This window comes from Erpetoichthys calabaricus, chromosome 18 (genome assembly GCF_900747795.2).
Source record: "Erpetoichthys calabaricus chromosome 18, fErpCal1.3, whole genome shotgun sequence".
Classification (NCBI taxonomy): Eukaryota; Metazoa; Chordata; class Cladistia; order Polypteriformes; family Polypteridae; genus Erpetoichthys; species Erpetoichthys calabaricus.
Window position 1 is genome coordinate 47,173,272 of NC_041411.2, and position 18,997 is coordinate 47,192,268.

General features: G+C 36.8%; 1 protein-coding gene across 1 annotated transcript in view; it reads right to left on the reverse strand.

The window, feature by feature from the left end:
• cacna1c (calcium channel, voltage-dependent, L type, alpha 1C subunit) overlaps positions 1-18,997 on the reverse strand; it is a 1,063,887-nt gene that overhangs the window by 731,386 nt on the left and 313,504 nt on the right. The window contains exon 2 of the mRNA XM_051921415.1: positions 10,980-11,310. Within this exon, the coding sequence (XP_051777375.1) occupies positions 10,980-11,310 (331 nt within the window). The remainder of the gene's footprint in view (positions 1-10,979; positions 11,311-18,997) is intronic.

An 18,997-nucleotide genomic window follows, 5' to 3' on the forward strand; every position in this document is an offset into this window, starting at 1 on the left:
CAAAAGAGAAAAAAAAAATATGGAAGGATTACAGCCCCCACCAAATCTCCAGTTAAAGGGAAATGTAGCTGAAAATTGGAAAAGATTTAAACAGAAATTCGAGTTGTATCTTGCTGCGATTGAAGCAGATAGGAAAAGTGAAAAAATGAAAGCGTCTATGCTTCTACATGTAATTGGCGAAGAGGCGCTAGAGGTGTATAACAATTTTCAGTTTGAAGAAGATGGAGACAATATGAAATTGAACAAAATAGTTGAAAATCCCATCAGTGATAGGTGAAAATCTGCGATATAGAAAGACCATATAAATAAACATTTTTATAGTTTTAGCCTTAAAATACACATCCCACACGCTTTAAACACATGTAAACTTATAAAACACACTTTGTTAACACATATGATATGTGGATGTCGGACTAGAGAGTAACATCTCTCTATTATAAAACATTTTAAGTTCATGCAAGACAAGGCAGTGAGACAGGAAAACAGCTGCTGTACAGGCTTATTGACACGCAGAGCGACAAGCAGCACAAAGTCCACTTCTCCTTAGCGTGCATTCAGCAAGCCCGCTCCCCTTGCCCCCCCCCCCTTCCTTCATAACGGGAAGTGGCAGGAGCGTACCGCGCCTCGGAGAGGGAGGTTTGAGCGAACGTGCGTTCAGCCCTCACACCCCCACACACTCCTCCTCCTCCTCCTTCAGAACGCGCAAAGCGACAAGCAGGCATTTTGGCAGAAGCAGCACAAAGTCCACCTCTGCTTAATGTGCGTTCACCTGCCCCCCTCTTCACAAAGCGAGTGGCAGACACATCAACGTCTGATCGCTGCGTGTAGTGTTGCTCTGTGGTGTTAAGAGTGTAGAAAGTGTTTAAGAGCATAGTAAGTGTTTATAAGAGTGTGGGAAAGGTTAAAAAGAGAGACAGAAAGGTTTATAAGAGTGTGGGAAGGGTTTATAAAGCCTTAAAATATATATAAATAATAAAATAAATATAGGTCGGTACTTCACGGATTTTCACTTATCGCGGGGGGCTCTGGAACGTCACCCCCGCGATAGGTGAGGGATGACTGTATTTCTGTTTTATTTAAACCTTTTAAGTTCGTATGCATAGCCCCATTTGGCTGTTTTAGTTTTTTTTTCTTTCTTCAGTAATATTTAATCTCCTTAAAGAAAAACAACATATGCATTTTACTTTTTTTGTATCTCTTTAGTAATATTTTAGTGTAAAAGGATAACCAGTATTTAAACCTTTTATGTTACTCTATAAAGTTATTTTACACAATGTTGATAAATTAATAAGAAAGCTACATATTTTGGCAGTTGCTGCTTTAATTTTCAATGAAATGAAAAAAGCTCTCCAAGAGAAAACCTCAATGAAGAAGAAACAGTTTGCACTATCTAAAAAGGAGAAACCCTCATTTATAAAGGTTTGCTGCAGATGACTTAACTGAAAATAAATGAATAGTTCCTATGTGTATAATACATATTTATCTATTTGACTTATGCCTTTATTCCATCAACTTGCAACATCTGAGGTACAATTTGTTACATTACTTTTGTTTTTTGCAGCACAGGCAGGTGAAGTGACTTCCTCAGGGTCACACAGTGGTGTCAGTACCAGGATTTGAACTGACAAGCTCCGGGTTTGCTGAAATATTACTGAAGAAAGAAAAAAAACAAAAACGGGCAAATGGGGCTATGCATACAAATGTCCATCCATCCATTAATCAACCCGCTATATCTTAAATACAGGAGCCAATCCCTGCCAACACAGGGCACAAGGCAGGAAACAAACCCCGGGCAAGGTGCCAGCCCACCGCAGGGCGCACACACCCACTCACCAGGGACAATTTATAATTGCCAATGCACCTAACCTGCATGTCTTTGGACTGTGGGAGGAAACCGGAGTGCCCGGAGGAAACCCAGACAGACACGGGGAGAACATTCAAACTCCACGCAGGGAAGCAAACCCGGGTCTCCTAACTGGCACCTTTCACTGCGCCACCATGCCGCCCGCATACAAACTTAAAAGGTTTAAATAAAACAGAAATATATACCTTTATTTTTACTTCCTTAACTTGTGGAGGGTGTATCCTGTAGCAAAGCCCTAAGTTTTTTCATGAAAGCCCCTTTCAGTCAATAAGCCTTAAAAACAGGTGTAAAGCTAAACTTGCAGCACCGCTATTCAATTACACTTGCCTAACGCCTCTCCTAAGGGGAGATACTGTGGGATCTGGGCATCAGTCAAAGCACCAATCACAGGCCCGATTAGAAAGCGGGAAGCTGTGATTTGTCGTCTCCCTCCCATGTAACAATCACAGCCCTTGTTACAACGCACTATGTATGTATGTATATATGTATATATGTATATGTGTGTGTTTATGTATGTGTGTATATGTATGTGTATATATATGTTGATATGTGTATATATATATGTATATATATGTGGATGTGTATATGTATATATATATATATATATATATGTATATATGTATATAAATGTATATGTAGATATGTGTATATGTAGATATGTGTATATATATGTATATATGTATATGTATATATATGTTTACATAACCTCTTTAACACACTACTTCTCCGCTGCGAAGCGCGGGTATTTTGCTAGTATATATATATATATATATATATATATATATATATATATATATAGTTTTTATTCCTGAGCTTTCAACCCCTGCCAGGGGTCTTCATCAGAGGATAATGCTTAGACTTATAAGAATCAAAGGCAATATATAGCAACACATTACGTGGAGGGGGTGAGGGGGTGGGGGGGTGGGGGTATTGGGTGTACAGTTTATATATTATGAACATGTTCTTCTTAAGTTTGCATATGCTGGATTTATGTCCAAGTGTCTTTTGATGGCGTTCTCATTTGATAGCCAAGATTCGGCCAGCTCCCTGGCACTTTTAGTACTGGCCTTAAATTTTACTTGTACATTTTACGTATACAGGAACATTGCAACGCCGTCAGAAGAAAGGACTCACTTTCTTTGATCTACACGCATACTAAATCAACAGGACATACATTTAACTGGGACAATGTACAAGTAAAATTTAAGGCCAGTACTAAAAGTGCCAGAGAGCTGGCCGAATCTTGGCTATCAAATGAGAATGCCATCAACAGACACTTGGACATAAATCCAGCATCTTGGTATATATGTATTTAGCATCTTGGTAGAGTACTATAGTACTCTACTTTCCCCTTTTGTATTATTAATATGTAGCCTTTGTCAGAACGCCTCAGATCTCACAGACTTACCACTTTTTATAAGGTATTATAGTATATAACTTCTTCCCACCTTCCCTTCTAATTCAAAAAATTAAAGGAACACTTTGAAAACACATCAGATCTCAATGGGAAAAAAATCATGCTGGATATCTACACTGAAATGGAGAGGGTAATGTGTTAGGAACGAAAGTTTGATGGAAATGAGAATTATCAACCTACAGAATGCTGAATTCAAATACACCTCGAAAATCAAAGTGAAAAAATGTTATGGCAGGCTAGTCCATTTTGCCGAAATTTCATTACAGCAACTCAAAATCGTTCTCAGTAGTTTGTATGGCCCCCACATGCTTGTATGCATGCCTGACAATGTCGGTGCATGCTCCTAATGAGATGATGGATGGTGTCCTGGGGCATTTCCTCACAGATCTGGACCAGGGCATCAGTGAACTCCTGGACAGTCTGAGGTGCAACCTGATGGCGTCGGATGGACCGAAAACATAATGTCAAACCCAGAGGTGTTCTATTGGGTTCAGATCAGGCGAGCGTGGGGGCCAGTCAATGGTATTAATTCCTTCATCCTCCAGGAACTGCCTGGATACTCTTGCCACAAGAGGCCGGTTATTGTCATGCACCAGAAGGAACCCAGGACCCACTGCACCAACATAGGGTCACACAATGGGTCCAAGATACCTAATGGTAGACAAGGTGCCATTGTCTAGCCTGTAGAGGTCTGTGCGTTCCTCGATAGATATGCCTCCCCAGACCATCATTGACCCACCACCAAACCGGTCGTGCTGAACAATGTTACAGGCAGCATAACGTTCTCCACGGCTTTTCCTGACCCTTTCACATCTGTCACATCTGTTCAGGGTGAACCTGCTCTCATCTGTGGAAAGCACAGGGTGCCAGTGCTGGACCGGCCAATTCTGGTATTCTATGGCAATTTCCCATCGAGCTCCATGGTGCTGGGCAGTAAACACAGGGCCCACTAGAGGACGTTGGGCCCTGAGGCCACCCTCATGAAATCTGTTTCTGATCGTTTTATTCAGAGACATTCACACCAGTGGCCTGCTAGAAGTCATTTTGTGGGGCTCTGGCAGTGCTCATCCTGTTCCTCCTTGCCCAAAGGAGCACATACCAGTCCTGCTGATGGGTTAAGGAGCTTCTACGGCCCTGTCCAGCTCTCCTAGAGTAATTGCCTGTCTCCTGGAATCTCCTCCATGCCCTTGAGACTGTGCTGGGAGACACAGCAAACCTTCTGGCAATGGTACATATTGGTGTGCCATCCTGGAGAAGTTGGACTACCTGGGCAACCTCTGTAGGGTCCAGGTATCGCCTCATGCTACCAGTATTGACACTGACTGTAGGGAAATGCAAAACTAGTGAAAAATCAGTCAGAAAAGATGAGGAGGGGAAAAATGTCAGTGGCCTCCACCTGTTAAACCATTCCTGTTTTGGGGGTTATCTCATTGTTGCCCCTCTAGTGCACCTGTTGTTAATTTCATTAACACCAAACCAGCTGAAACTGAACAATGCCCTCTGCTACTTAACTGACCAGATCAATATCCCAGAAATTTTATTGACTTGATGCTATACTCTGATCAAAAATTGTTCCTTTAATTTTTTTCGGCAGTATATATATATATATATATATATATATATATATATATATATATATATATATATATATATATATACAGTATATATAATATTTATATAACATACACATACATATATACATATACTAGGGGACTTTGCCCATGCTCGCCCACCCCTTCCACAAACCCCACAACACCCCCCCCCCCAAAGGCGCGCTATGCGGCAGCCACTTCACGTCTCTGCCGCTCAAGTTGTGAAGGGGGGGGGGGGCTGAACGCATGCTAAGGAGATGCGTTCGGATCAGCAGCTGGCTTGCTGCTGCTGTTGCCGAGTTGCGTGTCGCGCTTTGCATCGATCATTTAAAAGCCAGTACAGTAGCTGTCCTTTTATCTCACTGCCTTGTCTTACGGGACGATAGTGTCTCCAAGAAAATCACGTATCATCTCCTTCCAAGATTATTTTTTAATAATAGAGACACATACATACAGTATGTATGTATGTGTATACTATATAAGAACCCTGTTTTTGTTATTATGGTTCCCTTTAGCCTTTTTCTGAGATTTTGTTTTTTCTGCCCCTTTTGTTGCCATATTCTGTTACAAGTTAAATAAACTTTTTATGACCATTTTATGTGAGGATGGTTCACCACAATTGGTTGTTCTGATGAATGATGTGTGGATGTTCCATTATTTTTACTTTCAGCTTCCACCTGATTTGCACTAGAATGTAAAATAAAACTCAAAACACACACATACAAAGGAAAGACTGAAATTTTAAGGTTAAAAAGGTACCTCATTGTGTTGAACTGCTGGTTCTCTGAAATAAGAGGTAGCAGCTTAGGTGGTCTGCACATGCAATTTAAATGCCTCCAGGCTACCTGTCACTGTAATGTATTAAACATGGCCTGCTGAGAGAATATCCAGAGGCAGTCACAGGATTTGCAAAAGGTAGGAAATATTTATTTGACTTGTAGTACCACTTACCAGCTTGTGTCATGTAAAGAAATTGCCAACACCTGACATGACATTCAATCATTTATATGAGTGGTTTTCAAGTAAGCCCCGTTGTTACACTATTTTATCCCAACCAATTTTAAAAAATCAGTGCATCATTATTTCTCTAAATGATCATTATTTAGCCATCTGACATACAATTTGTAAGAAATACATAAACATTTGTATTCCACACTACAATGTTTTTTCTGTTTGCTTTAAAATTTACTCTTTTCTGTAGAGTTTTCTTCCTGAATTGTATCTAAATGCTAATGATTAGCAATGAGCAGTACAGACATGGACACAAACCACATTGAATGCGGAAGGGTTGCAATGGTTTCACTGGTATTTTCACTTCTTTCCTAATTAAGAAATGAATTGTAGAAATGAACAGAATGTGGCATTAAAGCGATTGTTCCCCTTTATCACTCAATGCTATCATTTGGATACAATTAGGGGAGGAAACTCTACAGAAAATGGTGAATTAAAAACTTAATGGCAAAAGAAAGATAAACATTTAAACTTCTCGTAAACATGCAAACATTTCAGAATTTCTCAGAATAAGATAATAAAAAGGCAGCTCAAAACAATGTGATCCATTAAAATTAAAATTGATGCACTGATTTTGAAATTAGGGTAGCACAGTGGCGCAGTGGGTAGCGCTGCTGCCTCACAGTTGGGAGACCTGGGGTCCTCCCTGCGTGGAGTTTGCATGTTCTCCCCGTGTCTGCGTGGGTTTCCTCCGGGCGCTCCGGTTTCCTCCCACAGTCCAAAGACATGCAGGTTAGGTGGATTGGCGACTCTAAATTGGCCCTAGTGTATGCTTGGTGTGTGGGTGTGTTTGTGTGTGCCCTGCGGTGGGTTGGCACCCTGCCCTGGGATGGTTCCAGCAGACCCCCGTGACCCTGTGTTCAGATTCAGCAGGCTGGATAATGGATGGATTTTGAAATTAGCTGAAAAAAAATCTGTAGCCATGGTGGTCTCCCATAACTGAACTTGTGAACTACCAATTTACTTTAATACCAAAAACTGGCAGGGATGAATGTATATTCAGTTTAGCCACACAGTTGGTCCTTTGAGAATTTTGCTAATGTACTCTTGTCTTTTCTTTTCTCTGTAGGTAACCAGGCTTTCCTTGTACTATATACTGGTGGAAAATAAAGAGAGGCACACACTCCTGTACAGTAGATATGTTTAGTAAATATTAATATAACTGATGATTTTGAGATCCAATCCTAATCTGTGAAGTGTGTGAAGTATGTATTTCCTCCATTCCGAGTGTTTTTCCCCCGGGAACTTTGATTTTCCTCAAACATTTTAAAGACCCGAAAGCAAGATTAACTGGTGGCTCTAAATGAGTCTTCTCTGAATTAGTGCGGGTTTATGTATAGGTGTGCTCTATAATAGACTAGCAACCCATCCAGAGCTTCAGCACACTGCTGCCAGAAGATTCAGCAGCCCATAAGAGAATGAACTGGATGAGTTGGTCAGAAAAAGGATGGATGAGTGGACTACTAAAAACCGCAAGGTACTCCCTGCCAAAAAAAAAAGACTAATTTGACACAAAGTGAGATAATGTTTAAAAACAGTGATGAATGGGCAAATGGACAGGAAGACAAGAGCAAGATCTGAATTATTTTATAAATGGAAGAAATAGCTCTCTGCAGTCGTGACTAGGAGAAAGCAAATAGTGAAAGGCAGATGAATTGGTAGACTATTACTTTAATTTAATCATCCTTCACCAGCCGTTATGCCAGCTACTATACTTTCATATATAGAAATGAAAATTAGTGTATTCAAAAAGGTAAACATTGAATATCCTAGTGACCATAAAGGATTATGAAGACTACATTATAGCATGTTTCCGATGCAAAGGGCTAAGTAGTAAATGTATTTGAAAATGAAACCTAAATAATAAGCTCATAAATATTTAAAATCTTGTAATTTAATAAGCAGAAAATAATGTTTGAACCTCAACAATGTTGAAAAATAATTTAAGTGGCCAATCCAGATGTATTAATGAGTATCAACTAATATGACAGTTACAGTATTTGGTTTATAAAGTATACATAAATCACTAACTTGATCTTCTCATACTTGTAGTTGCTTTTGAACACACAACATATGACAGGTTTAGCAGCGGATAATGACGTGCTTCAAGATATTTGCTCATTCTGTGTTGCTTGCTTTGATACATGTTGCACATTTAAATCTGTTGTCTTTAACTTTTTATTTTAGCACTGTTGCTGTGTTATTGTACCAACAACTGTATAGCTGCTTCATGTGAAAAGCATGCTGCTTCATTGAAAGCATACTTAATTACTATGGATACTTCAAGTGTTGTATTTAAACTGTATAAGTAAAATCTGATTTATATTAAAAAAAAAAACACACACACTGATTAGTACATTTACTAACCTCAAACACTAAAAATGTTAAGGGTGATAGAAAGGCGCGTAGCACAGTGTCACCGAGTGCTTTAGGGCAATTCCAAAGAACAGTCACACTGGCTAGGGTCAAAACAGTAAGTTACAGATCAGGAAACAAAAAGTTGGAGTCACTTAACAGATGCTTGTCAGCATTACATGGAAAACTCTTTTTATTAAGTTGCTCAGGAAACAGTTGTCCCTGGTCAGTTTATTTTCAAACTTCTGACGTCACTTGATTTGCAGCATGATTTTACGTCATTCACATGTCTTTCAAAATGTTTCTCTGTTTTAAGAAAAAATGTCTTAAAACAATTGCCAATGCTTATAATAGGAGTCTTTGAAATTACAAAATATTGTTTAGTGCATTCTATTTAGGATATCTCACCAAAAACTTTCCTGACAAATTTCTTTGAAAAATAAGTGTACTAAATTTCAATGAAATCAGTCCACTACTAGCCAAGTTGTTTCATGCAGGCAGATGACAATTTGAGCTTTTTGCATTGTATGCAAACAGACCCAAAAAGGTCCAGAATACAAAATTATTTCTAAAATCTTGATGCCGGATTCCCTCCCTGCTAGTCGGCAGTAGCTGCAAACAAACTTTAGATTTTAAAGACAATGAAACTTGACTGAAAGCATGCTGCTAGTTGGCAGTATGCTTATTAATCGGGGAGCAAAGGGAAAATTTAAGTGGTACATATCATAGCTCGAGAAGGCAGTGTAAAAATCACCACCCCCTATCAATTTCCTCCCCCAAACTATGCGACTCTTCAATTCCGCCCGGGGGGGTAAACGTTAATATTTAACATTATACAAAGTTATTGTCTGTTTTTCACCTGCATTATTATCATTCTTTAATTTAATATTATTTATTGTATCAGTATGCTGCTGCTGGAGAATGTGAATTTCCCATTGGGATTAATAAAGTATCTATCTATCTATCTATCTATCTATCTATCTATCTATCTATCTATCTATCTATCTATCTATCTATCTATCTATCTATCTATCTATCTATCTATCTAAATACATTTTTCCTCGTATATGTCAATGGCATACAGAATGGAAGGATGGATGCAACTTTATTGGTCCACAGGGGATTTTTTTTTTGAAACACATACTTTTACACACACACACACATATATAAAAATTAGTAAGAAGGGTTAGAAAAAAATCACTGTTTGCTGAAGAACTGTCATCTTGCTCTGAAAAAATCTGAAACATCTGACTTTTAATTGAAACACATACATACACTTTGTCACACACATGCGCATGGGAGGCAGCTAAAGGGCTTGAGTAGGGACAGTTCCGAGTCATACCGGGATGTAGCAGAGTGCACTGACTCTTTTTCTCCCTTGCCTGCAGACCATTCACAGGAGATTCCACCTGGTCATCTTGACGTCACTTCCGGGACCGAGCCAATGGAAGGAGACCTTGCCGGCTCTGGCCCCTGTGATGTCACGTCCAGGCTTGCACCAATGGCAGAAGACCTACTTGAGCCCGACCCCTTTGACTTCACTTCCTGTCTCCCCCTTTAAAAGCCTCCACCTTTTCCCTATTCCCTCAGTTCTGTTTGGACTCGGTTTTGTGTACATCAGTGCTGTATTATTTTGAAAAGCAACTTTGCAGCCAGGAAACCAAATTATACGGGTGGCTGCCCCAAACCTTTATATGACTCTGTCTCGAGTTTGTGACAACATATACCTGTATACATATACATATATATATATATATATATATACACACATTTATATACTGCATATATATATATATATATATATATATATATATATATATATATATATATATATATATATATATATATATATATATATATATACACATACACACACACAGTATGAAGTCGCTTCTTGAAGAATGTAATGGCTGCTGACAGGAGTCCCTTTACTGCTACAATGGTGTTGATTTCTTACACTCTGATGATGTTGAGGATTTACTTGGGCTTTATCATACCTATCATTATATAGTATGGGAAGTTTATTACCTAATTATTTATTCATTTAAATACATGGATGCTACTCATAAAATGTACTCCTAATACCCAATATTCCGGATTTCAGAAGAATGTCGTATTACACATATGAATTATTTTCTTTTCTTTATTGTGCCATCTTGGTGCCTGCTGTTCTAGTTAGTGTACCAAGAAGAGTAATGTAAAAGGCACACACATCCTTCAACTCATTCTCAAGGTTAAAACTCTTTCAGTTTAATTACAATTCTGACTTTGGTATTAAAGACAAACGTTTAGAGTTCACAAAGGAAGGCATGCTCATAGAAGACATTTGAAATAGTCTCTTAAATATTATATAATAACTGTATATACATACACACACACACACACACACACACACACTTTAAAGGCCGTTTGTTTTTAATTTTCACAGTCACTCCATTCAAATCTTTATCCTACTTTGGTTACTCAAATCAATGTATTGGTGAAGGATATCTGCTGAAGCTAGGTGATCAGATAAAAAAAGATCATTGTGTAGGCCTACTAAATTACATCATCGAATATTAACTTAAAATGTTTTTAAAATAATACTTCATGAGCTTTGAATATAAGAAAAATAATATGATTTATCTCCTTTTTTATAATGGCACCAAGGCAAGAACACCATTAAAAAAATAAGCATCCAAAATATACTTTGTATCATATGAGCTAATATAGCAGTTGTTAGCCTTTTTGATGTCTTAACTTCCCAAAAGGATATTTCCACTCCACAATGTTGATGCAGGCTCTCCGGATTGGATTTTTGAGGGTGAGACAAAGCAGGGCACGGGGTGGCCGTGTTGTAGCCATGTTGCTCTGTTTCTTCTGTTTGCTGTAGTTCTGACGTTTCCGCTGTGTGGAGCTGGTAGTGGAGATTGGTGCGCTTGTGCCCATCAGCTTGGCCTGCCGTGCTGCATCAATAGCAGCCTGCCAGCTCAGTGCTGCCCCTGCTGTAGGGATGTGCTCCGGTGCCAAGCCCACCCCTGCATGGGCATTCAGGCCAGGTGGAGCCACACATGGGTTTGAGTAGTTAGAGCCTAGAAGGAAACAAAGAATATGGTTACCCTGGATGTTGCCAGACAATCATATTAATTGTGAAGGTCAGATGTTGAGATAAAATAATCTTTGGAGCTAAACAATGAAAACACCATTACTAACCTACTGTACATTATGGATATTGTTCATACATATTACATAAATTATTAATAATTTGAATTTATTACAGGGACCTCTATAACAAATCTTAGGCTAAATAAGTTTTATTCTCTCTCATTTTTTTAAATCAAGATTGATGCTCGTTAAATATTAAAGAGGGTCAAACTTAGAATTTTCTCAAGACCGTTCCAGATTACATTTGACTTTAGACCCTCTTTGTACAATATTTAGAAGTGTTTACGACAGAAATTGTATGCTAGAAAACTACATTTTTGCAAGATGTACAGGATCCCAGCCTCATGAATTTCACAACAAAAAGGGATTTTGATTTTTTTTCTTTTACATAAAGTCAGCAAAATACACTTATACACTTTGTTAGTATTTCTTAATAAAGCTGCAGTTTTAGAATTTCACATATACTTCATCAATAATTCTAGTAGAGTCAATCACAACACCTTATGATTATGCAAGCAACACCAACCAGTGCTGAGCTGCATTAGATCATGTATCTGTTCACTCATTTTCTGAACTTACTTTGGTCATTTTTTTTTTTTTTAAACAGCAGTGTCTGGCACATAATAAGAACCAACCTTAGATGGTATGTCACTGTGCCACTGGCACACACTCATTCTCGGTCATGTCAAGCAAGTCAAGAGCAACTAGTTATTGAATTTATGTTAAGATATTGTTTAACTTATGTTTTTATTGAAATTATTTAAGAATATTTCTCACTGCGATAGAAGAAAAAATAGTTACATCACATATTTATGCCATAAACTATCATTCATTTCAAATAAACAAAAACAACGAGATTAATAAAGGACAACTACCATAATAAAATGAGAAAATGCACAAATGTTATGATGAAGAATTTTAGTAAATTTTATTGGTCTTTTAAACTTCTGGCAGTTTCCAATTTCAGGTTATTCAGTGACCTTGAACTGCTTAGATTTCAGTAAGAACTGGAGAAGTGGGGGTGTTCTAATAATTTTATACATAGTGTGTGTGTGTGTGCACACATTTTCTTTAGGGAAAGTATGATCTCTGTGTTTAAAAGGAAATTAGAGTGTTTCAGAAACTACTAAGTGGGTGGGTTATAGTAAGGGTTTTTATTGAGTTAAAAATACTGCTAATTCACATTTAGAAGGATGTGAACCTATTACTTGGAGGTCCTATTTTGACTTGAGATTGCTTAGAATCATTAAGACTGCAACTGACTGATGAATAATTTGGGGCTTAGTAATCTCAATATTTGGGAATTCATTAGGGCCATTTTTGTTAGTTTAAATTAAGATCTTGAACATCATGAATTGTTATTTTTGTATGTATTTTATTGCTATTGTAATAACATTTTCAAGTAACTATTTACTATGTTTTTTCATTTGCATCACTATTTTGTGTGAACATTTAATCAGTCCAATTTGAACGCACCACTAAGAATCACTTCAAACAATGCAGTTTTTAAATGGTGTTATCTGCTTGTTCTCAATGGATGTTCCAAACATATTCCATCTTGTTCATGAAAATCTGGAATGCCACCACTTTTATCTTACTTTGGTAATTTGTTAAAAATGCCTATTCAGTTGAGAGATGCCTCCTAAAATAAGACAAGCAACACATTTTTCAAAATCTAAAAAAATCAATAGCCTTTGTTAGTTACCAATGTTATTTTTTGAATTATGGGTACTGTAAACAAAATTTTTATTACAGCATAACATCCAATTCATGGTCACAGGAGACTATAAATTATCCCAAGGGCACTGGGCACAAGGCAGGATTTAACTATGAATGGAGCATCATTTTATTGCAAAACAATTTTCCAAATAATCCATCACTCAAGTCTAACATGAACATGTTTAGTTGGAGGAAAACTAAAATACATAAAGGAAACTAATGTAGGCAGAAGAAGACCATGCAGACCTCACATAGACAACCACCAGATGCATAATTCAAACCTAATCACTTTATTATAAGCAGCAAAAAGATGGTCATTGTTTTTTTACCCAAATATTGCTTTTGTACCCTTTGTTTTAAACATGAGCGTTGCTAAGCAAGGTTAGACTGTTGAAAGGAGTGATGAACTAACAAAACTCGGCTATTATTTGTCATATTTAGGAAAGTGGGAAAAAAAACAAAAGCTGATCTTCTGCCAGGCATACTCTAACTTCAAGACTTTACAGCTTTTCAAGTATGATTATCAAGGACCTATTCATTTGCAGTATTTTTCTTACCAAATTCGATACAATTAAACAACTTGCCAAAGCAGACATGTTATCCTTCAAACTAGTGGTAAAATGACAGTCCTGTAGATTGTCTACAATGTGCCTATTTGTTTAAAATGTGCCTATTGTAAAGAAATCGGGTTCTAGTGTGTCAAATAAAAGGTATATAGATAAACGTGGTCTAGAATGCCCAGGCCCCATGGTATTTAGCAAAACATGGACTACACAGAAACTTAGAAAACACAGCGTTAGCTAGACATCCACTATTTATTTTTTAAACCGATTTATATGTAATTATATATTAGTATATTAAAGAATATAATTAAATATAATATATTAATATATTTATAACTTCCCCTTGGGATTAATAAAGTATCTATCTATCTATCTATCTATCTATCTATCTATCTATCTATCTATCTATCTATCTATCTATCTATCTATCTATCTATCTATCTATCTATTATATAGTGCCTTTCGTATCTATCTATCTATCTATCTATCTATCTATCTATCTATCTATCTATCTATCTATCTATCTATCTATCTATCTATCTAATTAATAACTGGTCAAGACAAGTATTGTAGGCTTCTTGAGACAGTGCTTCATTTTACCGTTGAAACACTGTATATATTATGATTATTTTATTTTTTTGTGTTTCCAGTAGTAATGCTTTCTTTTCAGTAATGCAGCAATATGAAAAAAACTCACAAAAGTAAATTTACTCTGCAGTATAAGCATTTTGAAAGCCTGATTAGAAATAAATAGCCATTTCATTTATAAAATTTAAATTGTGTGGTTACATAAATTTCATTTGCTAGCAATACAGGAACGGTCTACCATTTCTACAACACCTAACTGACTGAGAACCAAGCCTGTGGTTGTGACACTTATTTGAATCAGAAACCTAAAATTCATTCCAGCCGGTTTGTGGTGAAGGACTCAATCTAATTTTCCACTTTGAAAGTAATGATATACTTTACTGCTCTTGCAATTTGCTATTACAGTTCCACTGACCTAAGGAAGACAACAAAGTACAATTAAAAATTTCCCTGTACAAGTCACCCTCACAGATGAGTACAGACAACCCAACTACAATACATTTCTGAAATTCTGTACCCATAAATCGCCAATGTCCAGTTCTTCATGGTTAAGAACGTGCTGTCTAAAATCAGAATATGAATTTAATTTATCAAAGAACCAATTAAATAAAGGAACTTTTAAGGAGTCTTTAAAAAAGTAAACCAAAAATAACTGATATCTTTCTGAATATACTGTACCATGTAGGAATAAACTATAGAAAAATGTCTAAAAAAGCAATAATAAATTAGCAAGGGAAACAATGTGAGAAAAAAACAACAATAACTAAATAAATAAATCAATAAAAAGGCAGTTATTACTCGAGCCAAAATACAAATCCAAATGTGAAAAGCTTTTTTCCAAAAGTGTTACTCTTAAATTGCAGAAATTTGTATTACAAGTCTCAAATGCTGAACAACAAAATCAGTGCAAAAGAGAGACATAGCCTAAGCAAAATACTTACATTTCCAGGAGAAAACAGTGCAAGGTAGAAGATGGAAACGCATCAATAAAATACTTGCCAATACCAAAGAAATATAGTCAAGGGATTAGATATGATTTTATTTTATTTTCATTTTGGTTGTTTCTAACCAGAAACAGTATTTTTACATTCCTACCCCAGTATTCCACCCCTCTTTCTCTAGTTTTGTAATCGTTTTGAAATGAAATAAAAGAATGGTTAATGACGTTCTTTGCATATGATAAGCTAAATTGCTTAATGGAAATACCCATAGTATTAAATCAAAGACTTGCTGTCTTAAATTAGAAACATGTTTATTTATTAAGCAGTTTTAGTTACAATAGTCTGTACCATTGTAAATGAAAATTATTGTTATAATATGTATGAATAAAAATAAATCAAAGGTGCTTAAACAAAAGGATTTTGAAGCTATAACTAACTGGCTAGAGTATCTGTATCATCAAACAAAAATAAATTATTAGAAAAGGCAAAACAGCCTGTAGAAGGATACAGAAGCCTACACATTTTAGCACAACTAAAAGTAATTGTAACTAGCTACATATTTTTTCTTGTTTTAAGTCGTCCTTCCGTAGAATACACCATCAACAAATTAGACAATGCTGGCTTAAGTCTCTCTCAAGATAACCTTGTAATGGAAGTTAAGGAATATAGCAGAGAAGAAATCAATTTTGTCAAACAACATGTTTTGACAAATTTTAAGGCAGATTACCAACTGTTTGACAAAGACACTACCCACCTTCTTGGTTTCAAGCCAAACTCTAAAGAAATCTCCTGGAGTAAACTGATCAGATAGGAGATGTTTTGTTGTAACTTTAGCACATTTCAAAGGATCAAGAAGACTGCCGATATTGTTCCATTTTGTCTGAATCATGTGTAGATTCAGGGATGTGAGCAGCCACATTGTCACAGCTGGCTAGCGCAGCTGGCTAACAGCTCACTTTAACAACGTTCCTCAAACAGTGAAGACAGCTTTCTCTAAAAATGGTGTTGTAGATTATTATCATGATTCCCATCTATTATATCAGTGCATCCCTCCACCTTACAACAGGACTTGTTGCTTGTACAGTTCAGTCATAGCTAAAGAAATTTTGTACAGATGTTCCTGTTATCCCACTTTTGCTGAGCACAGGCTACATACAGTGACTCAATTCTTGAGAAATATCCAGGTCTACAAGGTCCATTTTTTGATTGCATAGATTATTTTCATGAAAACTAATGGGAACAAAAAAACATTAAATGGTTAAAGTGTTTTCAAAATAGCAATTTAACTCTGGAACATTTTTAATTTGTTTTGCTCCCTTGGTCAATTATGTGCAATGAAAAAATCATTTTCTTTAGTAGTTTTCCTTCATGTAATGTTTCTAATTCCTGCTCTCGGGTGACTACCATAGAGTAAGGCATTGATGCAGACTTGACAGCCATGAACTAAAAGAAAATATTTCTGATGTTTCTGTAGGACTATACATTCAAGTGATTAAGTCTGCATATTAACTAACCATTCTTTGTGTATTCCTACAACAATTTTTCATTTCCCGGTCCATTTTTGAAATAATTCCACTCTTACCTCCACAGTGCACAAAATGATCAATGTGCACAGGTTCGTATACTTTATACAACACAAGCAAATTCCCTTTTGCCTTTGAAATGACAAGCACACATACTAAGGACCAGTTTAAATATTTTCATAATTTCTGTCAATTACCTTGTAGGACATTCTGACATAATCACTGTATGTGTACTTTTTAAACTGGGATGTAATTATTAGTGCTTTAAAGCACATTGAGTAGAGGAATAATGCAAAATTGGTAGTAGTTCAGTATAATTTACTAACACACCGAAATACTGGCTAATAGTTATGGTATGACCCCGTGACCCTGTAGTTAGGATGTAGCGGGTTGGATAATGGATGGATGGATAGTTATGGTATGAAACTGTAACACTTTAAACAGGCATTATGCTATATGAAATGAAATGACTAGCAGCATCACATACAGTAAATTAACATTCAGCTCTACAGTAGTGGCCAAAAGGTTTGGCAGTGACACAAATGTGTTTTGCAAAATTTATGGCTTCAGTTTTTGTGCAGGCAATTCATATTGTTTTTATATTATTGTGCAGAGTGATCAGATGCATATTAATTCAATGCAAAGAGCTTTATTGGCATAAAACCCATTTTCACTTATTTTGGCAATGGCACAAAATGATCAGCTGAGATTGTCCAGCAAGTGCCAGGACCATCTTCACCCAAGGGGTCAGCTACAGAATCATGTTGCCACCAGGGAAGAGCTTGCTCAGAACTGAAAGCAGGTGGGTGCAAGTGCATCTGCACGTACAGTAAGGCAAAGGTTTTTGGACAACAGCCTTGTGTCAATAAGGGCAGCAAAGAAGTCGCTTCTTTCCAAGAAAAACATCAAGGACAGACTGAAATTCTGCAGGAACTACAAGGATTGGACAGCAGAAGACTGGTGCAAAGTTATTTTTTCAAATGAAACCTCTTTCTGGCTGTTTGGGATAACTAGAAAATTGATCCTCCAGAGAGAGTCCTGTGTCATGCCAACAGTGAAGTATCGTGAGACAATCCATGTGTGGGATTGCTTTTCATCCAAGGGAGTGGGGCCCACTCACAATTCTGTCCACGAACACCACCATAAATAAAGAATGACATCAAAAGTCCTCCAAGAGCAACTTCTCCCAATATTATGAAAACATTTAAACTGACCCTTAGTGTGTGTGTTTGTCGTTTCAAAAGCAAAAGTGATAACGAAGTGGATCAGAGATCATAACATTGAAAGTCTGCACCCTTGGCCAGTAAACTCCCCAGATCCTAATCCCAAAACCTGTAATCAATTTACAAAAAGTGGGCGGACAAGCAGAAGCCCAAAAATTGTGATCATCTCCAAGCACTAAAAAGGCAAGAATGGACCACCATCAGCAAGGATTTGGCCCAGAAACTGACAATCAGCATGTCAGAGCGAATTGTAGAAGTTATGAAGAAGGGTCAACACTGTAAATATTGACTCTCTTCATAAAGTTGATGTATTTGCCAATAAAAGCCTTTGAAACTTATGAAATCACTGATGTTGCTAGCTTTAGCACTTATATATGTGTGTATGTATATGTATGTTCATACACACATATATACACATATATATATAAATATACACATAGACACGTATTTTTTTTTCCCCACAAATGGAGAAAATAAGTCACATATCTTAAAATTATCCCCCCGCCCAACCTGCCATCATCATCAGAGGAAAAATGATTAGACATTCGGAAAGCAAACACAATATATGGCATATGGTTTGGAGGGGGGTTGTTGGATGGAGGATGTTCTTCCTTTGAAGCCTGCATATGCGGAGTTCATGTCCAAGTGTTTGTTAATGGCATTTTCATTTGGTAACCACAATACAGCCAGCTCTCTGGCACTTTTAGTATTAGCCTTGAATCTTACTTGTACCGTCTCCCAGTTAAATGTGTGTCCAGTTGAACTGATTTGGATCAGTTGCTCTTCTAGTGGAATCTCCCACTCAGTTAAAAAGAATATCATTACACAACACTTACAAAACTTCTATTGTAATGATATAACAAAAAAAAGGTAATTACACACAAGAAGATCATCAAAAAGTAACTGACTTATTCAATAAGAGGAATGTTACTAAATCCTGGAATGTTTATCTCTTAAATGAAGCTTGATTGCCAAGGTCCCCAGGACATTGAAAAAATTCAAATCCTATTATGTAATATCATCTTATGTTGAATTCTGCTCTGTATTTGTAATATTT